Source organism: Tupaia chinensis, unplaced genomic scaffold (genome assembly GCF_000334495.1).
Source record: "Tupaia chinensis unplaced genomic scaffold, TupChi_1.0 Scaffold147433_1, whole genome shotgun sequence".
Classification (NCBI taxonomy): Eukaryota; Metazoa; Chordata; class Mammalia; order Scandentia; family Tupaiidae; genus Tupaia; species Tupaia belangeri.
In genome coordinates, this window is record NW_006207284.1 from 1,577,026 (window position 1) to 1,603,636 (window position 26,611).

General features: G+C 41.6%; 1 protein-coding gene and 1 long non-coding RNA gene across 5 annotated transcripts in view; both read left to right on the top strand.

Annotated features, from left to right (window-relative positions):
- LOC102500193 (uncharacterized) overlaps positions 1–5,608 on the top strand; it is an 18,632-nt gene extending 13,024 nt beyond the window's left edge. For 2 of the 4 annotated variants that reach the window (XR_003548104.1, XR_001369811.2), the window contains one exon: positions 346–497. This is a non-coding gene — a long non-coding RNA (uncharacterized LOC102500193). Of the gene's footprint in view, positions 1–345; positions 498–3,409; positions 4,322–5,125 lie in introns of those variants that run through there. The other 2 variants (XR_337585.3, XR_003548103.1) reach the window with 2 other exon arrangements.
- An 11,846-nt stretch (positions 5,609–17,454) lies between these two features.
- Positions 17,455–26,611, top strand: part of ACMSD (aminocarboxymuconate semialdehyde decarboxylase) — a gene marked incomplete in the record, with an annotated part of 65,846 nt that continues 56,689 nt past the window's right edge. The window contains 2 exon segments of the mRNA XM_027768771.1: positions 17,455–17,680; positions 25,401–25,445. Of these exon segments, the coding sequence (XP_027624572.1) occupies positions 17,624–17,680; positions 25,401–25,445 (102 nt within the window).

The following is a 26,611-nucleotide window of genomic DNA, read 5'->3' on the forward strand; positions in this document are numbered from 1 at the left end:
CATGTGTGTGTGTGTCTCCCTGCCTCTCTCTAGCAAATGCATGTGCACTATAGCAAACAATAATTATAAATAAAATTCAATAAATAATATTAAAAATAGAAGATGACCATTGAGGAAAATGAGTCACCCACAGATGTCTGTCACAGTTTGTCTGATGTTATGGACTGAATGTACATACCCCCCCTAGAATTCATATACTGAGGCCATAACCATTGGGAGATAATTAGATTGCAATGAGGTCATAAATGCAGGATTTCATAGTTGGACTAATGCCTTCAAAAGAAGAGACCAGGGACTGACTCACTCTCTCTCTCTCTCTTTCTCTCTCTCTCTCCACTGTTGTAGGACATGGCATGAAGCAGCCATCTGCAAGCCAGGAAAAGAGCTCTCATTAAAACCTGATTCACTGGCACCCTGATCTTGTGCTTCCAGCCTCCAGAACTATGAGTAATAAACACCTAGGGGCTGGCAGGTGACATGGTGGTTAAGGGCACAGTACTCACACATGGCTGACCACAGTTCAAGTGCCGGATCTGGCAACTCGCTCTGTCATTTTCTCTCTTTCTCACTCGCTCTTGCTCTTGCTCTGTCCCTCTTTTGTCAAATTTTTAAAAATAAATAAAGTTAAATAAAATTATTCTTTAAAAGAAGAGAAAGAAAGAAACATCTATTGTTTAAGCTACCCAGTCTATGGTATTTTGTTATGGCATGCTGAACAAACTAAGTCATTCAGGGTATGGGATTTTTCCCTTTGAAAACAGGCACCAATTGGGGCCAACAGTTGGCATGGTGGTTAAGGTGCTGGACTCCCACATGAACAACCGTGGTTTGAGTCTGGACCAGACAGCTTGGAATCATGCCAGGGACATGTGGATGCATGCCCAAAATCTTGAGAGGAGAATAGAGGAGAAGGGATTGCAGCATGATCATTTCTCACATTTCCTCTCACTGTCTCTCTGTCTCTCTCCAGTGTGCACAAGAACCCTATGGTAAAAACTTAAAAAAAAAAAAGAAAGGCACTTTTCTGGCAAAGCATTCCCGGTTGAATGAACTAAGAAGTTTCCTGGGACTTGGTCTTTCAGTGCTAAAACCAGGAAAGTCCGAAGTAAGCCAGGATGATTCAGTTGCCCTACTCACCAAATACGGTGCTCCTCTTTCTATTTTTTTTCCTTTTATTTGGACCAGGGCAGAATTTTTGGCAACTCCATTCCATAAAATATCCCAGATTCCATCATCCGTATGGTTTAGCCCCTGCAGTGCAAGCATTTGCAAAGAAGGACTAATCTCTTTTTGGCATAAGACTGATGTGCTGCTTCCAGAGAATTAAGGTGGAAGGCTCTTTCATAAGCAAAACCATTATTGCTTTGATAACTAGTCAGAATGAGAAAATGGTCCACTGAGAGGGTATCTGAAATTCTTTTTGTTTTCTATGAATAAATCTGGGCTTCTCTCAAGGCCCCCAGGTAACCTTGATTAAAGTTCTCTTACAAATGATCCCCAAGTGGTCGCTTCCTTGCTTGCAATTCAAAGTCAAGTGCAGCTCCTTGTCAAATGGTTGCCAGGAGATAGCACAGGAGCCAACTCCCCATCTCCTCTGCCATGGCAACGTGTTGTTATTTCCTCATTCGTCTTCTTTCTGCAAGAGTCTAGATTTCTGAGAGTACGCTACCCTTATTTAATCTTGTAGAGAGAAAAGAACCCTCCTAACCTTTCCGCTGCACACAGAGACTTCCTCATGTGTTCCCAGCCTACCGCTGACTTTCCTTTGTGATCAGGCACTGTAGCTGCCATCATCTTTCTCACCCTCTCACGACTTCAATGAGACACTTCTAGAAGCAGCAATATACTTTGAACCTTTTAAAGAACAAAACTCACTTAAATGATGATTTTTTAAATAGCCAGCAAAGTCTCCATAATATTTCTGTGACCTAAGTAAGAAGTATGTTGAACATGGATAGACATTTGGAGGATTAAATGATTGAGTGTATGTAACACTCTCAAACAACAATGCCTGGTACCTAATAGGTTCCCAGTGGGTGTTAGCTCTTATTATCACTGTAAGAATTACTTCAATTTGTTTTTATTTTATTTTTTTAAGAGAGATTTTTGCTATAGGATGCATGCGCTCACCAGAGAGTCAGAAAGCAAGAAATCAACCCCCCAGAGGGATGACCATTCCACAATCCCTTCTCCTCTATTCTCCTCTCAGGATCTTGGGCATGCATGCACTTGCACCCGGCCTGAGTTTTAAGTTACTGGGTCCAGGATTTGAACCATGGTCAACTATATAGGAGTCCAGCAACATAACCGTTACACCATCTGCTGGTCCCCAATTTGTTTTTATTAAGAACTATAATTAAATTTACAGAGAAAGAAAACACCCTTAATACAAATTAAGTTGGGACAGTTCCAACTGTGTGCCTGATCAAGTTGGCCTACGTGAATGCATCATGGTATCTCCAAGTTGAGTGTCTTCAAGTAGAGCTGGCACTGAGGACTTAAAGGAAGTCTCAGGACTTGTCCTGCCTCCCATTCCTAGAATCCATTTTTCCCTGTTGGTTTCACTCTCTGACAGGCACTCTCACAACTCTAGGCTCACTCCCTCACAACTGACCATCCCAGAAGAAAAAGGGCTTCTCATACCCAAAACATCCCATAAGGATTTCAGAGTGTGGTCTTAATGGACTGACATCATGGGCTCTTCGCTGAGCTAGTCGCTGTAACCAAGGGGACTAACCAACACAAGGTCTCAGTTCCACCCCTGGAGTTGGTAGAAGAGTGTGTATGCGGGGAGGGGGGAGTCTGAGGACATGGGATCCATTCAACCCAAGCCACATCATCTGAGAGTGGGGAAGAGGAACAACCAAAAGGAAGCCAGAGCATCATTACTAGAAAAAGGGATGTTAAGCAGGCAAAAACAACAGATGTAAGATGCAACTCATGGGTCATTTCCCATCTATGTTAACACATAACAAACAACTTACATAGTTTAATCTAGTGGGTTTTAACAAGGAGTCAGCATCTGAGTTAATTAAGGCTTGTTACAAATTCAGATATCCAGCCCCCACCTATATAAACACTAATTCAGTTGTCATCATCTGTCTGTGTTTTTTTTTTTAATACTTTCCAGGTAAGTCTGACATAATATGTAATATAATAAATATGTAAGTGCTCTTTATTCTATTTTTTTTCCTATTTAACAAAGAAGGTACACAGATATATACACTTCTAGGACTTTTAATCTCATGTGCATGAATCTAAAGAAAGATAAAATACAATTAAAAAGGACGAAATACTTGCCAATACCTTCCTTATGTTCTGCCTGTACCTTCCAGAGTGATCCTTTACAGTCCCATCGTATTCATTCACCTGTTCATTCATTCATTCATTTCCTCTTTTTCTTTGTTAGGTGTGAAAGGAAAGTGATCAAAGACATCACTTCCTGCCCCCAAGAAACTCCTAGATTACTGAAGAGAGACAGTGACAAGATAATATGGTCAGGGCAATGGTGTATACCTGCAGAGCGTGGTATGGAACAAAGGAAACCACTGTGTGGGGGCCACCAGGAGGCTGCCACGCTGACTGCACTCCTAAGGCTCTTGAGGACAGAGACCGTATGTTTTCATTTAAGTTTCCCTCAGCTCCAAGGAAGGTTAGGAGAGTGAAGTAGAGGCAAATCCAGGTTCTGTAGAGCTCCAATAGAAGTACAGAACTACTAATACATAATTAGATATAAGGATGAATGTGTGAGAAAAGAAATCGGAGCAAACTAGAGCCTTGGAGAGTCCCATCCCTTTAATCTTAGGTCTCTTTAGATACTTCATCGAGTCTCAGGTGGGGCACAATGGTGGCACAGCTGGACCCACATGGGAAAGGTGCTGGTGTGTGTGCTGGGATCTCCCTGAGCACCACAGTGCATGCCCACATGCCTGTGATCCAGGCTGATGGAGACTTGGGGGCATTATGCTGTGAAGGCCCTGATGGGGAAGCCTCGCTCTCTGACTCTCACCGTATCTCTCATGGTAAAGAATAAATCAATTTAAGAAAACGTAACACTTACAGAGAAGCACTTCCAGTTGCTGACTATTTTGTTTCCCAGAACACTTTACAACACAGCAGCCATTTACACTCCAGGTACCCATATGAATGAGGGGCCTCAGGCTTCAGTCTTAAGAGTTTAGGGACGGAGCCAGCAGATGGCATAGCAGTTACATCACTGGACTCCCATATTGCTGACTATGGTTCGAGTCTCTGACACGGTGGCTTGCAACTCTCGCCTGGTATGTGTGTGCATGCTCAAGATCCTGGGAGGAGAATGGAAGAGAAGGGACTGTGGGGTGGCCATCAACCCTAAGGGGAGATTTCTCCCTTTCCCTCTCATGTCTCTGTCTCTCTCTCTCCAGCATACCCTCCAAGGCAAAATCCTCTTTAAAAAGGAGTTTAGGGATACATCTCCTTTCTGGTGGAGTATTACTTTCCTCCTCTCTCCCTGTGGGCCAGCACTTTACTCTGATCTCTCATTTTGTGAGTTCTGGAACCTCTTCCTGCCCTTGTCCCTTCAGCCTTGGAGAAATAACTGCTCCCTGCTGTTTCTAGCCTGGGATACTGCATTATCCCAGCAACTTCCCTACATCCTGCCCACAATTCTGTAAAAAATCCCTGTATTAAAGTCTCTCTAGTGGCCAGCAGGTGGCGTGGTGGTTGAGACTCTAGATTCCCACATAGCTAACAGTGGTTTGAGTCTTTAACCCAGTAGCTCGAGAGTCACATCCAATGCATGTGAGTGCATATTCAAAATCCCAAGAGAAGAATGGAGGAGAAGGGTTTGCAGCATGGCCATCCTCCCAGAGGATGATTTCTCACCTTCCCTCTTTCTATCTCTCTCTGGGAAGTGCATGCACGCTAGGGCAAAAACATTAAAAAAAAAAAAAAAAAAGTCTCTCCAACTCATCTATTTGAATGTGCCAGGACTGTTGCCTGATGTAGAAGATAAAACATGTGTAGGTAAACGGCACATAGGCGAGCACTCTCTATGGGTAGTACTGTGTGGTGAATGCTGTTTTATGCACCCTATGTTACGTGTATGATGCTACTATTAATATACGAGTATTCACACTATTCTCAGCTCATCTCTTCCATTCCTGGTGACTGTAATGCTAATACCAATAGAGACCTGAAACCTAAAACAGAAAAGAGGCAAATCAGGCATTCTCCTTGGAGCAAATCTTCTGAAGGACTGAGAACCATGCACCATCCTCTTCCAGTCTTTGCAGGTAAGCCCCAAATCAAACAAAAACTCAGAGGCAAAATCCTGGGTCACTTATAGTTCAGGGGCTCGAGGGGGTGAGATCTTTGTTTCAAGCAGAGACAACACATCAGCAGGCTCTGACAGGATGCCTGAGAAGCCAAATCACTCCCAGAAACTAGCACTTTTACAAGGTACCAGAACAAATACCAGGCAGGGTCATCCTAGGGCTCCAAGCTTCAGCCAGTAAGCAGATTTTAGCATACCAAGTGGACCAAATTTCAGTTACCAGTGAAATCCAACTCGAACTAACTAAAGACCAAAAAAGGGATGTATTGGTTCATATCACAAAAAAAAAAAAAAGCCCAGTAGTCCTTGCTACAAATGTAGCTAGACTCAGGTGCTCAAAGAGTGTCACCAGGAATCTCCCTCCCTCTCCTTCTCTCTCTCCTCTTCTCTCCCTATTTTTTTTTTCTCTCTCAATCTTTCCTCAGCTTTGCTTTCCTCAGGGTTGGTTTGTGTCTCAGTCAGCCTCTTTTCAAGTGGAGGCAAAACAACCATGAATACCTCCAATTGTATATCCTACCAAGTGGATACCCTGTTTCTCCATAGCAACAGCGAACAGCCCCAGGCTGATTCTGGTTAGTCAGAGTCACATGTTCATCCCTCTACCAATCATCTTGGCCACTGTCCAGGCTGGAACCAGGGGGTGGAATTAGCCCATAAAACTACATGAACTGAGAATGAGGAAAGAAGAGTAGATGCTATTAGGTAACTAGGAAGGAAAACTAGGGAGGAAAACACCCCAAAAATCCATTATACCATGGCTGCACACACATCTGGCTGGAGCTCAATGACTCAATTTTAGGGTCTTCAGAAAGACACTGGATTTAAGTCTTTGAAGTGCATGCAGTTGTAAGGCAGTGAAAAGGAGACTCCAGGCATCCCAGATTGCCCACATGTAACCCTGGACTTCCAAGTCAATTTCCTTCTCTACCTTTAATTTTCTCAATAGTAAATGATAGTGTTGGGTCTGATCTCTGAGGCTTCTCCTAGATCTAAAATATTGGTGCTTGGGTATATTTAACAGATATTATAAACCTTCAAATCCCAGATGAGCAGGAACAAAGTAAAACCCACCACCAGAGTAGAAGTCAGAAACAGAAATTATTTTTCATTTTGTTCTCTAGTCACAGAGGTTAGCAGATCAGCAGCCTCAGACAACCACCAAATCCGCTCTTCTTGAGACCTCATCATCAAGGTAGCTTATAGTCAGACAAGACTAATACACACAAGGGGGCTTTAAAAAAATTAGTGGAAAATTTAATTAAAGTATGAGTTTATTTTATTGCCAAAACATTCAAATCCATCATAGATTTTCCTAATATGCATTTTCCATGAATTTTTGAAAGACCTCCTTGAATTTGTCTGTCACACCCCAAACCTTAGCAAAGCAATCAGAAACATTTGAAACAAAGGATTTGATCTGGGGTTGGTAAAACTGGATGTGAAAACACACTCATGCAGTAAGAAAAAGGAAACCTTAAAAACTACAAATAGGGTGATACAGTCTGGCTTTCATAGAAAATTTTATTTTATTGTGCCGGTCCTATTAGCCTAGTGGTTAAGGGAGCTGGATCCCATATGTCTAATGGTGGTTTGAATCCCAGCTATGGCAGCTTGATAAATACACTAGGCCTCATGTGAATGCATGCCCCAAATCCAACAGGATGGAGAAACAAAGAAGAAGGATTGCAGTATGTCCAGGCCCCATGGGAGAACTCTCTCTCTCTCTCTCTCTCTCTCTCTCTCTCTCTCTCTCTCTTTCTCTCTCCACTCTTTAGCAATTAAAAAACAAAAAAACAAAAAACAGAAAATGTTCATTTCTATTCTATACACTCTGGGAATAGAAATTAAAGACTGGATTTGCCATAGTTCAAAACAGGCATTTGATACTAACTTTGCAATAAACAGCAGTAAGAAAAGTGATCAAATAAAGACTCTTGCAAACAAGAGCATATAAATCTTAATGAGATGTTGACTTTGCTTTTGCCATGCCTGCTACCCTTGAATTGCTGTCTCTTGCTTTCAGGGCTGACACATTGTCCAGATGACCACTGAGAATATAAACCAAAACTGAGAAGGGAAAGGTTTGTAGTGTACAAACCAATAAGAAAAACACCAATATCAATAACAGGCAGAATGTGGAGGCTCAATCTGTCAAAAATATGTCAAGCTCATGGTACCCTGCTTGGACATCAGGTACCAATGGAATTCCATTTGCTACTGCAGCCAAATATCCATTGATCTCACTGCTTCCTGTTCTGTAAAAAGTCAACATTAATTGAAACAGACTCCACTCAGACCTTCAGGCCTGGTATGAGATTCTCACTGGCTAATCTGGAGTTGGAGGCTGGTCATGGATAGCAGAACAGGCCTTATTACATTTCTAATTTTGTTTCTCCCAAGAGGGTGATAAAATCAAGGGATGATCAGAACAAAAGTATTTAGACAATTACTTGCCTGCTGGTTTCTGATTAAATTAATTACCTTCTTTGTTACCAATCTAGTCAACTAAACATTATTTAGATTAATTTATTTGTGAAATGCTGTCCACAACCATGAGATAGACCTTCATTAAACTGTTCTTCCTCTGCTCTAACGCTGCTCTTTCTGGGTATGAGTTAATTAGGGCCAACTGGTGGCAGTAAAATGCAATGCTCCGTAAGGTAATCACACATGAGAAGGTTTCTGGTTTCTCTGAAGACCTCCCTGAGTACACTGGGCACATGCTTGCCCAGGACCCAGGGCTGGCCAAAGGCTGGGTGTGTATCACAGAGTCATGATATTGGGGTGCTTCTCTCTTTCTCGTTCACAGAAGAACTAGATGAATAAACTTTTAAAATGAGTTACAGTATTTATCTTGCCTTATTCCAATGGTTTTCAAATGTTTTGGTTTCTGGACCCCTTTATACCCTTAAAAATTAGTGGGGACCTCAAAAGGTTCTGTTTGCATAGGTTATCTCTGTGAATACTTACAATGTTAAAAATTAAAAACTGAGTTTCAAAAAAATTAATTAGTGCACAAAATGAGCAATTGCATTTCATGATAAGCTTTTACCAAAAATTACAGTATTTTTCCAAAACCTTAAAAGCACAGAGAAGTGTGGCAATGTTTTCTAATTTTTAAAATCTCTTTATTGTCTGGCTTAGTAAAAAAAATATTGCATTCTCATATCTGCTTCTGCACTCAATCTGTTTTGTTTTTTTTAATATTTTACTTAACTTTATTTATTATTATTATGATTTTTTAGTTTGATCAAGGCAGAGAGAGAAAGAGAGAACGTGAGAGAGCAAGCTGCCAGGTCCAATACTTGAACTGCGCTCAGCCCTGTGGGAATCTAACGCCCTTAACCACCACACCACCTGCTGGTCCCTGCACTCAATCTGTTTTGATACGTTGTTTTGGTTGAAAGGTATGAAGATTATCTGGGCTCACAAAGATCTATGGCTGGAAAAGAGAAGAATATTAAAATAACACTTTTGGATAATTATGGATATTATTTTTTGATTCTATACCAAAACTTGACAAGTGGCAATTTCTTAAAGTTAATGCAATGTACAATCTGAAACTATGTTGATGAACTTCTTGTAATTGTTTACATTAAAATTGTTGGTCTGTCTTGCATTTTGAATGATTTTGTAATATCATTCATAGGTCACCCAGAAAATATTGGTTATAAAGACCTTCCAAATTTGGGACCAGCAGTTAGCATAATGGCTATGTCGCTGGACTCCCATGTAGTCGACCGTGGTTTGCATCCCAGATCCGGTGGCTTAAAACTCACGCCGGGCGTGTGTGCGTGCATGCCCAAGATCCTGAGAGGAGAATGGAGGAGAAGGGATTGCGGCATGACCATCCCCCCTGGGGGGTGATTTCTCGCTTTCTGTCTCTCTGTCTCTCTCTGTCTGTCTGGCGAGCGCACGCACCCTTATAGCAAAAACCTCTACAAAAAAAAAAAAAAGATTTTCCAAATTTTGGCACATTCCATTATAAAATATAAAAAAGTCATATTCATTAATATCACTATTAATTGAATCAAAAATGTCATTCAGTACTGGGAAGCTATTGAGCTTATGGAGGAGGCTGTCCATTTTCCAAAATTCTAATTTTTGCTTGAAACCCCAAATTTTATCATTGGAAAGAAAAACGTTGTTTTTCTTAAAGTCACAAACTCATTTTATTAATTTTTTAAACTGTCAAATGGGTAAAACTAATAGCCAGACATTCTTCTCAGTAAAATATGTTATTTCATGGAAAAGGTGATGAGTTTGGCTCTAACTCAAAAAATTGCACAAGCACTTTCCTTAGTACAAGCACTCTTCAGCACAGCAGCAGTTTTTTTTATGCAGATGTCCTAGTTTTTCATTCAGAATATTAAAGAAATACATAATCCAGAGTTTAGATTTAACAAAATTAATCATTTTTACTGCTTTGTCAAAGGCATTCTTAAGTGAAATCGACTGTAATTTTAGTTGCAAACGCATAGTGGTAAAAATATAAAAACTATTGGTGCAATTTGGTGCAGTTGCCTGGTTTCCTGCTAATAAAGCATCAGTGGTCTTACCCACCATGGCTTTTAACCTGTCGGTGCAAATGTCAACACAGCGAAGGCAAATAATGGTTTGGTGTTATTTAAATAATTTTGATGTGCATTGTTGTGTGATTTTCTCCAGCTACTGTTAACTGCTCAAGTATTGGGGTAGCCAGGTATTGGGGGTTTTACCTAAGGCTTTGACAAACAGGGCCAAGAGAGACAGAAACAACCAAGAGAGTCGCGGGTGTTAAAGGCAAGGTGTGTAGTACGTACCTGGGAATCTAGGTTGAGAAAGAAGGAAGCTGACAACAGAGAGGGCAATGGACACTTAGAAAGAGGTATGCTCAATGGGAGGATGGGGTGATAGTCCAAGTAGGACAGTGGCCATGACGTGTCAGAGGTATTGTAGTCATTGATGGCTTCAGACCTTGCGCTTGACCCTGCAACAGATGGAGGGTGACCAATAATGATTAAAAAAAAAAAATAGTATCTGGCATTTATTGAGGCACCATGTTAAGCGCTTTGCAAATGTTCTATTATTTAATCTGCACGTTAATTCTGTGAGAGAGCTACTATCATTATCTACATTCATATTGGCAAAATGATGAGGGCAGGCTCGTAAGTTAAATACTTTACTCAAAATCACTTTGTACTGGAATTGGGTTTCAAACCCAGGTCTGCAGACTCTAGAGGCATCTTTCTTATGACTACGCACTATTTTTCTATCCACACAAAACTAAGGTACTTGGAAGTCAAATTTGGTCACATGAGTCTTTGTAATGAAAGAAAGTGCATTTGTAAAGTGATGAAAAAGAAGAAAACACCATAGTGGAGAGCTAGATGGACAGTTAAGAAGCGAGCACACCTGGCTTTTTCCTATACATCACCCCCAATTTCTCCTTCCACACTTGCTTCCCTTCAATTCATCTAAACTGAGTTACTTTGGAATTACATTTAATTGCTGGGTTATGCTCTGGTGGTGGTGATTTGGTGATGTGATGAAACCTTGTAAATGAAGATTCTCCAGCTTGCACGTACATGTGGAAATAAGGATCCTGGGACTCTCATGGGATTGAGGGTACAACCAGATTAAAGCATACTACGGAGATCAGAACATAACACAATTACTTGACGTGGTTCAGGACCAAAAGCAGCTTCAACAGCATCATTATATGAAGCCTCAGCAGCTCAGCCTGGTCAATCCGCCAACACACACACACACACACACACCCCTACCATTATATTACTCTACTTCTCTATGCCTATGTATCTACTGCTCCTGCCTCTACCAACCAACCAGCCAGAGTCTTCCTCAATTCACGCATGGCTCCTGTTATCTCATGGCCTCTGCACCTGCTCTCTTTCTGTGGTGTGCGTGCGTAGTTTCAGTGCATGTGGTCATTAGCACAGTTCCCAAATTTTCAGATTATCTCTACCTCTAAGCAAATGGTAAGACCATATTTACCTGCTCCTCTAGAAGTTATGTGTGGCTATATGATTTTCTTTCTTTCTCTCTTGTTTTAACTTTCCCAGAGGGAAAATGCACTCACCAGAGAGAGAAAGTGAGAAAGTGCCATCTATGAGGCATGGCCATGCCATAATCTCTTCTCCATTCCAGTGCCATCTATGGGGCATGGCCATGCCATAATCTCTTCTCCATTTCTCTCTCCTTTCAGGACTTTGGGCACACATGCACATGTGCCCCACATGTTTCTCAGGCTACTGGATCCAGGACAGACTGTGCACTTAGCCATGTGGAATCTGGGTGCCTTAACCACCAGGCCACGGGCTGGCCCAAGTAGCTGTGTGACTGTCTCTCTACATGATTTTTTCATGCTAATGAAACTGAAAAATGATACAGATCACTTTCAGGAGAAAGCTTTAAGAGCGTCACCTCAAGCTCTCCTTTCCTCTGCCTTGGTGGCCTGAATGTTCCAGATAGTGGGTGCCCCATACACCTGGGTCCTAGCATGAGGAAATTAACATTGTGGCCAAGAGCGCCCAGCAAACCCACAATAAACACATGACATAGACAATAAATAAACTTTTGTCTCATTAACCACTGAAATTTGGAGCTTGTTATTGCAGCATAACCCTACCCCATAACTGTCAAAGTCAGGGCTCTGAACCAAAAGCAGCAGCAGCAAAATCACCTGGAAATTTGTTAGAAACACAAATTCTTGGGATCCAGCCCAGGCCTACTGAATTAGAAACTCTGGTGGGTAGAGTCCAGCAATCTACATCTTAATAATCCCTGTAAAGTATTATAATGCTCATTAAATTTTGATAGCCAATGACCTAACCTATACCAACCAATTCCTCTTCCATTATCACCTGACACTGTATCCAGAAACAAAATGCCCCCCCACCAAAATCTATCTGGTCTAATGTAATCATCACCACTGTCCTGGACAGAGCTTTTATCCCATGCCATCTCATAGACCATTCTAAAGTACAAACTGATGGGCTTCAGCCATGTGCCTCCATTAGAGTCAATCAACCCCAGAACCAGTGACCATAGTATGGAAAAGACAAAAGTGTTACTGATTCAAAACACAGCCACACGTGCCTGCATGGCACCCGGAACCCCTGGTGTTACCCACTCAGCAGAGCAAGGAATGGCACCCATGGTCTCAATAGATTGTTTTACTCAATAAGTTGGGGTTTCATGTTGCACTTTGTTTTTATTGCCAGAGGGCATGTGTGCTGGCCAGAAAGAGACAGAGAGGGAGAAAGCACCGCCCTGTAAAACATATTCATGCCACAATCCCTTCTCTTCTCTTTCATCTTGTTGGGATTTGGTGCATGTGTACACACATGCCCAGCATGTTTTTCAAGCCATCGAGGCCAGGATATGAACCACACAGTCAGTCATATGGGGTCTTAACCATTAGGCTGTGGAGCCAACCCTCTCCTCAGTAAGTTATAACAAATACAGAACAACACATAGAATGGAGGATAACAAAATACAAGACTTGAGAAGAAATTGAGATGGGCTCTGCTACTCTGTCTGCACAATCATTTCCCATCGTTCTCTTTCCTGTTTTAGTTTGTCCTCTGTCAACCTCCATCTCCAAAGGATGCCTTTTAAGGTTCAGTCTAGTCTTTCTAAATCTCAGTGCATACAGACAAGTTGTGTGTATTCAGGATGGTGAAGTTAGACTGGGTGAATATTATAATCATCTGAGGAATTTAATAAATACCAGGTCCTTCCTTCTCACTTACTCCCCCAAGCAACTCTTCCAGGTGGATGTGATCCTTTTAACATTAGGGGATGAAAGTAATCAGGAGAGGCTTCACAGAGGAGGTGATAATTAAGCTGAATGTTGAGTCACGGGTAGGAGTACCCTGGGTAGGAAAAAAAGCAGAGAAAGGTTATTTCAGAAACTAGAAGCCAAGGAAGTCATAAAGAAAGACAGAAGGGGAAATGCAATACATTAGGAGAAGTCAAAATAAGCTCCCTGTGACTGAGACACAGGGTTCAGGGGATTACAGCACAGAGATAAGATAGATGGAGAAGACCGCTGGAGTCGTGTTTTCCATGGGTGTCTGGATGTCTTGGCTGTGAAAAAGCATGAAATGTGTTAAGATGTAAAGAGGTGATCATTCTGTGTTTTACAGAGATCACGCTGGCCAAAAGGGTCTTGGAGGTGAATCACAGAGGGCCAAGACTGGGGTCAGAGGTTATTAGTAGGTGATTTCAAAATCCTAAAGAGAAGGGATAAGGGCCTGATTCACTCAAACTGTTGGTAGAAAAGTTTTTATCCAAAAAGTCTTTATTTTTCCCTCATCATTAAAATAAAGTTTTAGGGTCCAGACAATGGCACAGCAGCAAGATGCAAGGTTCTCTGAGGCAATTCCACATGGGAAAGTTGTTGGTTCAAGTCAAGTAGGTATCCCTTAGTATGCTAGATACACATAATGCCCACGATCGAGGGATGGCTGAAAACAGGAGTGGATCACAGCACAAAGACCTTATAGGAGGGACTCTCTCTCTCACTCATGGAAGAAACAAACTTTTTTTTTTTAAGAAAGAGGTTTTTGCTATAGGGTGCATGCGCTCACCAGAAAGACAGAAAGAGACAGAGAGACAGAAAGCAAAAAATCATCCCCTGGGGGATGGCCACCTCCATTCTCCTCTTGGGATCTTGGGCACACATGCACACGTGCCCGGCCTGAGTTTAAGCCACCAGGTCCAGAACTCAAACCGCAGTCGACTACATGGGAGTCCAACAACATAGCCATTACTCCAACTGCTGGTCCTGAAACAAATAAACTTTTAAATAAATGAAATAATATTTTACAATTCTAGGTTGAAAGTTTATTTTGGGGGTGGGGGCAGGTTTTTGCTATAGGATGCGTGCGCTCACCAGAAAGACAGAGACAGAAAGTGAGCAATCACTTCATACATAATAATTTTATATTCTGTGTTTAATCACTTTAATATCAATGTTTTTAGAAGCTTAAATCTATTACTCATTATTTCTGTGGACTCTCACTCATGATGACATTTTTTATTGCAAGACAATACTTCGTTGGCCTCAATCTGTGGCAATACTAAGTTGGGATAATTTTCTTCAAGGAGATTTTTTTTTTTTTTTTTTTTTTTGCTATAGGGTGCTTTGCTCATCAGAGAGACAGGGAGACAGAAAATGAGAAATCACCTCCTGAGAGGATGGCCACACTACAATCCCTTCTCCTCTATTCTCCTCTCAGGATCTTGGTCATGCACGCACACGCACCCAGCATGAGTTTTAAGCCACCAGATCTAGGACTCGAACTGCAGTGAACCATGTGGGTGGGAGTTCAGCAACATAATCATTACCATCTACTGATACCCCTCAAAGAGAATTTTCTTTTTCTTTTTCTGTGAGAGTTATGAAGGGAATAGGTGAATATTACCAATCTTATAATATTCTTGTATCACTTTAATTAAAATTTTCAGCAGGTGTCTTTTAATAGTTATTCTCAGGGGCCAACAGGTGACATGGTGGTTATGGTGCTGGACTCCCACATGGCTAACCACAGTTCGAGTCCCAGACATAGAGGCTTGCTTTCTCACTTTCCCTCTATCTCTCCTTCCTTCTTTCTCTTTCTGGTCAAATTTTAAAATAATAATAATAAATTAAGTTAAATAAGCAACTTTTTAAAAATACTAATTCTCAAAGAAATCCTCAAAAAATAATGTACGCCTTTCCTTCTTTTTCTGTATCTTTTCTCCATGGTGGAGATAGAGCCCCTTATAGACTCTCCTTTTTGTCCAGCATTATTTTTTAGTCTACTTCTTTACTAAGGACATAGACCCTTCAAGAATTTTAGCTTAAAAGAGGAGTTTCAGGGGCCAAGTGGTGATGCAATCGTAACACAACTGGACTCACATGGGAAGGGTCCTGGGTTTGTGTCCCAGGACCTTCATGAGCACACTGGACATGCACACACATACACATCATTGTGATCAAAGCCAACTAAGACAGGGGTGGATCATGGCATAGGGGCTGTGCTGGAGAACGTATTTCTCTGGATCTCTGTGTGTGTTTTTCTCTCTTATAAAAGGAAAAAAGTCTTTAAGTTTTGTTTTTCCTTTGTTGTTATTGTTTGTGTTTTTGCTATAGGACATGTACACTCACTGGAGAAACAGAGGGAGAGAGAAGAAAAGAGAGAAATCATCCCACAAGGGGATGGTTACACCACAACCCTTTCACCATTGTTCTCTCAGGATTTGGGGCACACCCGCACATGCACCCAGAATGTTTTTCAAGTCCGTAGATCCAGGACTCACACGCCAAAGTTGGTCACATGGATCCAATACCTTAACCACCATATCACCATACCACCTGTTGTCCTGAAAGGAAAAAAAAAAACTTTTTAAAAAATAAGAAACTTTTAGCTTTATACAAGCCTATGTTCTAATCTCCCATTCCCCTGAGGGATATACTTTCTTATAAAAATTTATTTATTTAATTCCATTTATTATTATTATTTTTAATTTGACCAGAAAGAAACAGAAACGGAGAGAAAGAAAAAGTGAGAAAGCAAGCTGCCAGGTCTGGGACTCAGACAGTGGTTGGCCATGTGGGAATCCAGCACCCTTAACCACCACACCACCTGCTGCCCGCCCTCTCCCCCCATCAGATATTAATCCCCACTTCTCTATGGTTATTAATTCACACTCTCTGGGTTCAAATTTGGGCTCTACTACACACTACTGTGTGGCCATGAACAAGTTACTTAACTTCCCTGTGCTTCAGTTTCCTCTTCTAGAAAACAGACATTGGTAATAGTTTCCCCTTCACAGAAATGTCATGAGAAACGAATGACTTACTATGACTAAAATGCTGGGAACACTTTCTGGCCTGTAGGAAGTGCTCTACAAGTGCTTGCACTTACTCTGAGTATTGACACAGGCTTCCATGTTAGTTTAAGATTCCCTCACTTGGTTTTCGCTCACTGGACTTTTTTAACAGAGATTTTGAAGATTTCTCTTATATTCTTTCTAGACGAGCCACATTTAAAAGTATGTCTGTTATCATTTATAATTATAGTAAGAGGACTTTTTAATAACATAGTCCTTGTGTTGTGGACACTAAACCCAAGGGAGCATCTCAAAGCAGGTTTAAGTCTTTGCCAGGGACCCTAAAGTCCTTGAATATTTTCAGCTTTCCAGGAAAAGAACAAGGGTAAACCTAGAGTGATAAAGGGCTGCTTTGTCCCAGGCTCTCTTTAGAGGCATGACCATGAGTTCCACTTTATGCTTCAGTGGAAGCCTTCCCAACTGCTCTGACAACTCTCAGTGGAAATGTCTTCCCTTGACCCTTAGGCTATATACAATTATGTATTACAGCATGTGGATATTTTAGTCTTCATTCAGCCTTATGTCTTCAGCACGTAATAGTTCTCAATAAATGTTTGTTAAGTGTGTGAATGCGTGAGTGAAACACAAAGGTGATGGAGGAAAAACATATATGAAGAGTGGACTTTTTCAGCACAGCCTAGACGACATAGACCATGGCATACTGGACTGCAGCGCTGTAAGTCACATGACTGACTGAGGGTTCAGATTCCTGTTGGGGGAGTGGCTTTTCTCTCTCCCCTTTCTCTTTTATTTATGTATATGTGATTATAAAAAAAGAGGGGGGAAATGGTGGACCTCATTTCTATGATTTAAAAGGATGAAATTCCTCCACAATTTCTTCAAAATGCTAAATGTTCACGAATAAGCCAATTGTTAAATATTACTTAAAGACAGGGAAGTAGCTAAACGAGTAAAAAGAAAAGCATTAAACTTAACTACCTGTGGCGAGTGAAACCAAGGGGAAGAGGAGAGTCAGGGCTCTATCATTTTTTAACAAAAGCCCTCTGTATTACTTGACTTATTTAACCATGTACTAATTGATTTTTAACTACATATATCTCGGCAAGACTTGAAACTGAAAATCAAAGATTGGTTAATTTGTGGCCTGCTAGAACTCAAAGCAGTCCACTCTACTTTTGACCTCACCAGGCTGAGTACAATCTTCTTTTTTTTTTTTTTCCTTTTTTTTAATTTTGTGCTCAAAGTCCTGGTTATCAGAGTGTTGACCTAAAGCCAGGTTGACAAATAAACAGAACTTTGAACTTCAGCAAAGTAGTGCAGTGGGCCTCTGCTGAGCTGGGCAGGCCCACTGACTGTCCCTAGAAACAGTCGTAAAGGACCAAGTAAATCAGTTAACTGTGGCTTTCATAGATATCTCTTGATATCAAAACTTCTATCCTCACTCGCTTCTCTTCTGATCCTGTCGAGATGAAAATTGACATTCATAATCATATTCTACCAAAAGAATGGCCAGATCTAAAAAAGGTAATTTGCTGAATTATTTCTGAAACTTCTCCAGTATTCTAATATCTTTATTATAAACCTTTCTATTTGGTGAATAGATGTTAAGTTTCTCTGATTTGGGGGCACTTTTCAATTATTTGGGAGAGCTCTGATTTCCCAGTTTTTAAAAATTACTTATATAGGGGCCAGTAAGTGACATGGTGGTTGAGGGCGCTGAGGGCCACCATGGCTGACCGTGGTTCGAGTCCCAGACCTGGTGGCTTGCTTTCTCACTCTCCCTCCCTTTCTCTCTTGTGCTGTCCATCTCTGGTTAAATAAATAAATAAATAAAGTTAAATAAAATAATTCTTTTTTAAAATGGCATATATACATACTTGAAAGAGTACAGAATCAAAGAAACATGTGCTTTCTCAAAAACCCTTTTCCCTGTCAAATGAATCTGTTTTTTTAATTTCTGGACAATTTAAGTTAAGCACATTTACTGTTTTTAAATCGCATATTCAGCTGCTGGGAGAATACATGACAATTACAGAATTTAAAGTTATAGTTTCAACTAAAGGCTATTAAAATAATGAATGTGATAGGTTTTGAGGACTTCTAAAATATATTTCCTTTCCAAAGCATTTAAAATAAGTTTTAGAAGTACCAAGAAATAGCTTTGTGAATTTTTTTTTAAGTCTATTTTAGGACACCGTCTGAAACCTTTCCTTTTTGAAGTTGTTTAAGCTGTAAATTCTTGCTATGAAGAACTAGGGAGGAGGTACATCACAAAACTGCAATAAATAACAAGAAACCTTTGCACAATGAGTGTTCCTAAAGATTATTCTCTGTGTTTCTCTAAAGATGAAAATGTCCTTTTCTCATTAAGAACTTTTGAATGACTTTTGAATTCATGGAGAAAAGTGGAGAACATGAAATTTTAAATTGGCTGGAAGTTGCTCAGACTTAATGTTAGGTTTTAACTAATAGTCAGCATCCTGCCAGTACTTCCACTATTGATGGTTCTCATTTTCTAGCCCACGTGAGGGAAAATTAACCCAAACCATAATTAAAATGTGGTGCAATAGATGAAACTTCTCTTCTCAAAGTTCTGACCTGAAAGAGTTTTGTTTTTGGGTTTTTTTTTGGTTTTTTGCTTTTTGGGGTTTTTTTGTTTGTTTGTTTGTTTGAGATGATTTTTTTGTATAGAGTGCGTGCACTCACCAGAAAGACAGAGAGACAGAAAGCGAGAAATCACCCCCCGGGGGGATGGTCATGCCACAATCCCTTTTCCTCCATTCTCTTCTCAGGATCTTGGGCACACACACACACACACACACACACACACCAGGCGTGAGTTTAAGCCACTGGGTCCAGGACTTGAACCGCGGTCGACTACATGGGAGTCCAACAACATAGCCATTACGCTAACTGCTGGTCCCATCTGAAAGAGTATTAATCTTAAGTGTTTCTTTGTCCATTGCTGTCTTAGGTAAGATAGTTATAGAAACTAGATCACGAAATAGGGACGATGTCAAACCATCTTTGAAAGCCTGTCCTTTTACAGCTAATGGTAAAAACTAAACCTCTCAACCTACCTCCATCTTAAAGGAGTAGAAATACTTACAAGGAAACATGCTGTTCTGATCGCGCTGTCCACATCCTCTTTCCTCACAGTGCAAACTCCAGGAGGTTAATGAGCTCATGAAGGGAAGCCACCAGTTACTTCACAGGCGTCACTTGGTTTGTTTGGAAGGTGCATGCGTGTGCTCACCATGTTCTACCCGTTGTTTATGACCGTTTGCCTGGTGAATAATACAATGAGTATAGTAATTTGTGATACAGTTAATGGAAGGAATAATAGATTATACACTCTAATCTAGGAGTGTCATCGGGTCGTCAGGAAAGTCATGACGCATTTTTGCGTTAAAAAATAGAAAAATACATCATGACTTTCCTGGCGTCTAATTGATAAATCCAAATTCAAGCCTTTGGTATAATAGTCCTTAATCTTTCCCCCAGCAAATAGCATAAACTCTAGCATTATAACTTTTCCCTGTGTTTGAGATGAAATGCTTTGGGAACCACCAGTGGCCTCAATCGGACCTTGCTCATCTGTTTGCTCCCCCTGAGAAAGCTAGCCAGCATGACCTAACCTCCAGGACAACGGCACAGTGGCAAGGGCACCGAGCTCCGTGGCATCCACCTCCTTGCGCAAATAAGGATTTTGAGACTTAGACTATGGTGTGGTCTGAATGTTTGTGTCCCTCCAAAATGCACATGCTGAAATTCTCACCACCAAACCTAGGCTATGAGGTGGTAGGGCCTTGGGACGTCATTAGGTCATGACAGCAGGGCTTTCATGAATGGGATTAATGCCCTTATAAAATAGCCAGGGACGTTCATTTGCTCCTATCCTGAGGACACAGCAAGGAGGTGCCATCTATAAACCAAGAAATAACATTTCACCAGACCCAAAACTGCCAGTGCCTTGATCGTGAACTTCCCAGCCCCTAGAACTACAAGAAATAAATGTCTGTGGTGGTGAAGGGACCCCCTTGGTGGCGTTTTGTTATAGCAGCATGAATGGACCAAGACAGAGAGCAAGCCAGTCAGTTAAGAGGTTTCTGTCACTAGAGCAAGGGCTTTCCAGTTCCTCCTAAGGCAGGTGTAAAGCGCGTTGTGCAAAGAACCGGGCTACTCTAGCCGTTTTTGCATTCATCATGTAAAATTTGAACTTAAATTCAGGCTTCAGAAACCCCAAACTAATCTAAGTCAATGTCCAAGAGAAAACCCTGTTTCTGGGGAACACACTTTTCTGTCTCCTCAGCAGGGATGGTTATTTGTACTCCCACAAAACCTAGGCCCTGGCAAGGCATTCCGTCCAGGCACCAGAACTGTTCCTAAATAAGCCACAAGTATTACTCTTTTTTGTACATCCTCAGGCTTCCCTATCTGGAGGACTCACAGAGCCTAAGATGGTGAACCCTCTGCTGAGAGAAGACTCTATTAGTAGCCTGTGTCACAACTTCACCTCCCATTACCTACCCCCACTCTTAAGCCTGCGTCCAGTTTGAGGAGGGAACTGGTCACCCAGAGCTGACAATGTCTAGGTGCCCCACCTCGTGCAGGGCCCTAACAGCATTCCGAGAACTGCTAAGGAAACTGAAATGCGGAGCACGGGGGGTGGCCACAGATGTGTGCTCTGGAAACTTCCCAAGCGCATGTTTGTGGCTTTGTATGCACCCTCCTGGCTTTGTATGCACCCTCCTTTCCCAGAGCCGGCTTGATGGTGGGCTCTGGGAGGAAGGTTGAAAGAGGGAGAGGATTTGTGTCCCCGTAAACCACACTTCTTATCTGGCAGTCTCACATGCCGTAAGCAGATAGATGATATACTTCATCATCAACATCCTCATCACCGTCGTAATAACAATAGTCATAACCTGTTGTACTTCCAGGGAGAGTGAGACAGAGAAGTGAGATACAAATCATTTGATTCATATAAAGCCTTGTGACATAAGCAGATAAGGTTTATATTGTACTATTTGACATATGAGGTGCACTTGAGGTTCAGAAATGAACCTAGAATCCCAGAGTTCTGTGGAATCACAGCCGTCCCTCCAGAGAACCACCACCGCATTCACCCTGAGAAAACTGACCGAGGAGAGTGTTTCTGCTGTGAAGGACGTTCATGCAGCCCTCTGCTCCCCAACCTCTCACAAAACCCACTGATGATGGCTTCATCATGGGATCTGCCTTCCAGGCCATATAAAAGATCTGATTGATTGACCTGTGTCTGTTATGCAGTAGAAGCTTCCATTTGATTGAGGACAAGCCAGGGATGAAATGACTGGCAGAAACAGTGCTGCATTTTAAAAATGGGATAAACGAGAGTAATAAAGGTACACCTAATGAGTGTATCCTTCTCCCCTCATTCCCATTGTACATGGTCAAAATAAAGTGAGTTTAAAAGTGACATTAACTATAGCAGAGTTCCCTTTGTTTTCAAGTTGTTTCTCCATGGGGAAAAAAAACTTAAACTATCAGTTTCTGATCTTTTCTCACTGTTTTTTCAATTTTTCTAGTAAAAGAATGAAAGGAATAAACCAATACTATTTTTATTTTAGAAGGTGAAGTCACTTTGGAAAAAACTAATGTCTCTTTTCAAATCTGCTTGTCCTTCTTAAGTATTAATAGATATACCTCGATAACCTTGACCTTCTTGTGTAATGAAGAAATGGAAAAGCAAAATCAACACGACTGGGCTGATGGTTAACTTATGATTACGAAGGACAAGGATTTGACAAATCTTTTCATTTTCACTTGCTAATGTAATTTTAGCAGAGTTGCAATTAGGATTATTTAATAAAACCTAACTGGTGTGGAAGGATAGCCCAGGCAGGGTACTTGGCTAAGTTGTTTCTGATGAGTCAGGACTCGCTCTACTGTCAGAAACAGGACAGTGGCCCAAGAAACCATGTTGAAAGACATTTCAGATTGATCGCAGTAAGATTACTCATCATGACAGTGATGACAAGATTGTGTCTTTTTCCTTCAGCAAGAGTTAATTGATCACCTACTATGGGCCCAATAGTAGGGCTTGCAAGTTTCTTCTCATTTTAAATAGAGTAAAAAATGTTGACCCTGAAAAATCATATGGGCTAATGTTCCTTAAAGAAATAAGAAAAAGTAAAAAAAAGAAAGAAAGAGTGAAAAGGAAGGCAAGAAAGCAGGCAGGAAGGATAAAAAGAAGTAAAGCCGGGCCAGCTGTTATGGTAGTTAAGGCAGCTGGACAACACATTGCCAGTTACACAATTCAGGTTCCAGACTCAGCAGCCAGATGTGCATGTGCGTGTGCCTAAAATCCCTACAGGAGGAAGAAATGGAAAACGATTGTGGCATGACTATCTGCCTTGGGGGAGGTGTGCTTTCTCCATCCCTTCCCCACCCTGCCCCATCTCTCTAGCTAGCACAAGCACCCTCCAGCAGAAATTTAAAAAACAAAAAAGGAAATAAAATATTTTTTTTTCTATATTAAGAATACGATTTCAGGCCAGTCTTACAGGCTAGTGATTACGGGAGCCAGATCCCACATGGCCGACCATAGTTCAAATATCAGCCCCAGAAGCTTGAAACGCATCCCTGCCATGTGTGCATGCATGTCCAAGATCCAAATAGGATAAAGAAATGGAGGAGCAGGATTGTGGTATGACCACCTTCCATTGGGGATGCTTTCTCCCTCACGCTTCCTCTCGGTCTTTCTCTGGTGAGTGCATACACGCTCTGGTAATTAAAAATAATAAGATTTCAAAGGCAAATTTCTAGTTCAAAAGCACTATATTCTAAAGCGTAACTGATCACGGCCATATTCTACCCATTCTTCAACATATATTGGGTTGTTGGAAAAGTCATGATGCATTTTTGCATAGAAAAAAATACATCATGACCTTTCTGACAACCCAGTATATCTCTTGGCAGCTTTTTCTAAGGAATAAAGTGAAAAAGTACAGAGATATTGACTGCATCGAGGAGGGGCCTGAGGCGGGCACAGGCGAAGGAGAAACTGGGTGAGGGGAGGGGCGGCTAGGCCCTGGCGAGCAGTCTCTCTTGCATGCCACCTGCTAAACAGGGCCCACTGGTATCGCTGGGGAGGGGTTAGGTAGGTTTACTGATGTCACTACAGAGAACTTAGTAGATTTACAGAGTTTAGATGATTATTTGCAGCCGGAAGTTAAGAAAAGAGCTTATGCCTGGGTAGAATAAGACTAGTACAGAATGAATCCAAATCTTTTTTATTTTTCATATTACTCTTATTTTTTATTTTTACATTCAATCGCTGTGTATCATTAGTCTGCTGAGGCAGACCTCAGTCACAGACACAGAGACACACTCATGTTGCACCAGGCTCCAGACCTATCCACTCAATCAGACTGAGAAGGCAGGTAGGAAGGGGGATCCACGAAGCCCTGACTCCCTCCAGACAACTTCCAGTTCCCTGACTTGAGAACCAAGCACCATTACCTGACCTCATCCAACAACAAGTGAGAAACAGCCTGTTCGCCCTGCCTACCCCTCACTGAAGATAGGCTAGGAGCCGTAGGCAGCTCCTTCACATGGCTGTCACCTCCCCTTTGTACATCACACTTTGAGAGCCATGCTTTTGAGCACAATAATCCTAAGCACTACAAGGTCTTTTCTAGGCGGATCCTGAACTACCTTCTCAGCCTGTCTCCTGACATCACCTAGCCCAAGGTGTCATCAGCACCTTTTCCAGGCTCCCAGAGATCATTGTCACAGGATGTCTCTCACATTCTTCCAGCACTTGTCCACCCGGCCTGCCCTCCAAGTGTCTGCTTGGCACCACAGGAACTGCCTCCATTTTTATTTTCTCTGTCCTAGTAAGACTGTACTATTAAGATGAGACTCCTGGAGGGCTTGAAGAATGAGTAAATACCTAAATGAGTGATATGTTACTTTAAAACCTATAAATACAAAAGTAATACCTATGTTTTGGAGCAGTGGCTTTCAAAATTATTTACTCATGTCTCCTGAGAAGAAATATATCTTATATTATGACTCAGTACAAATGCTTATATATATTATGGAAGTTTTCATGAAACCACTGCCTGTGACATGAGAGACATTCTAATATATTCTTTACCATTCTGTTGCATTCCATTAATTTACTGTCTTATCACGTGTTTCTCAAGAAGCAGACCCTGAGACCAGGATTCAAATACAAGTAGTTTACCTTGGAGGGGATCCCAGGAAACACCAGAAGAAAGGGAAGTTAGGCAAGAAAAACAAGGCAGTCAGTGAAAGGTTCGTCATCCAGCGTAGCCTGTGTACCTGGCCTCAGAGTTAGCCTGCTGGAGGGGAGGGGCACCAGTACATTCGGCATATTTACAGACAGAATCCTTCTGTCATCAGTTGACTGCTGCTGAGGGGTAGAGGTGGGTCTAATTTTCTGGTACTTGTGACGTCACCCTTAGAAAGGCTTGATGAAAGTAGTTCCAAGACCAAAAGGGAAGCCTTTGGTCAAGGACATGCAGATTCTGGCAGCTGGAGGTGGGCTGGTATGCGCAGAAGTGTTGAGGGGAAAGAGATATAAATAGGGCACCACAGCCTCTGCTCCATGTACTGTTCAAGTTTTTTTTTAAATTTAATTATTTATCATTTTTTAAAATATGCTACAGGGCATGTGTGCTCACCAGAAAGAGACAGAGAGAGAGAGAGTAAGAAAGCAAGCTGCCAAGACTAGGACTTGAACCGTGCTAGCCATGTGGAAGGCTGGCACCTTAAGCACCACACCACTTGCTGGTCCCACTATTTGAGTTTTTTAAATATCTAAGTCCTTAACCACTAAGTTATAAGATTTACTGATGGGTTGTAACCCACAGCTGGAAAAGGAGCGTACTTCCTAAAGAGTGGTCCTTATGGTCTGTTTATGTCTGGTGGTCTGCAAATGATTTTAGCTGGTACATGAACAAAAGACTTGTTCATGTTCATCTTCACTCTAAAATTCCAAACTACTTAGAAAAAAAGGATAAAACTACTGCTTCTGAGATATATGGTTTTCTTCCTGAATAAAGATATTTAAGGGGGAGAAGCCAAAGTCATTTAAATATAAGTATTGAATAAGTTACCCATGGGCATGGAGGAAAATTGGAAGAGTAACGCTTGAAAAAAATGGTACTCAGGATCCTCTTCCCTAGGGATGCCTTTGTTATTCTTTGGTCTAACTGTGTTTATCCCACTGCAGAGATTCGGCTACGGAGGCTGGGTGCAGCTCCAACACCACAGCAAGGTGAGTTTCTCCCAAAGCCTGAGGGTTAACAGGACCCAGGGACATCTTGAACCTTGGGCTATCTTACTGCAGGCTCGGCCTCCAGGGAACCCAACTCTCCTGCTCTCAGATTAATTTTGTAGTAGACAAGGAAGCAACACTAAGTTATCAGAGAAAAATGGAGGTGACTTCAAAGAATAGCATTTAAGAAGATAACATTTGAATTTGAGAAGCCATTAAGTAATCTTTCTCCCTCTTTCTTTTTTCTTTTTGCCCTGGAACCAATTTTAGCATTTATTACTCTGCCTCAGGGAAGTGACCTGGCCCTCCCCATAGTATATTAAGGCTAACAACAACACCAACAAAAAGTTAGGCTTGAGCACAAACTAGAGAAAGTGACCATTGGAGACAAAAAGAAGAACCCACCGTTTATAAGGGTTGAGTTTGCTAAGAGAAAAAAGCAAGAGGAAGGATTAAGGCAAAGAATTCTACAAATAATGAATGTGAGACAGAAGTCTAGCTCTGCCTCAAGTGTGAGTCTGAATTCATTTCTCAGGCATGATGTGTTCTCTTGGAACTCGCTGAGCTTCTAGCTGGAAAACAGACATGACTAAGGCGGGCCCTGCAGGAACGGCCTGGAAAGTCAGGTTAATGTGCAGGTTAACCAATGCAGTGTGATAAAGCTAACACTGCCTTTGCACTAAGTGCTAAGAAGCACAAATTTGGGCACCAAGGACCAGAGGCAGCCTCCTGGAGGAAGTGATGCTCATCTAAGCCTTGCGGCAAGGGTAGAGACTTGCCCCAGAAATAAAGAAACAATGTTCCAGAAAAAGAAGATAGGGAATGCCAACCGGTGGCAGGTGGTTAAGGTGACTGGATCCCACGTGGCTGACTATGCAGTTCAAGTCCTGGACCTGGTGACTTGAAAGACACACTGGTGTACATAGGTCCATGTGTACCCAAAGTCCCGAGAAGAGAATGGAGGAGAAGGGATTGCAGCATGACCATCCCCCAGGAGGTGCTGTCTCAGTCTCTGTCTGTCTCTCTCTCTCTCTCTCTCTCTCTCTGTCTAAAGTGAGCAAACATGCTCTATAACATTTTTTTTAAAGGCGGGAGGGGACAAACGTATGGAAATATTAAATATATGCAAGCCAGAACTCAAGCACTCAGCTATGGCTAGTACCAGC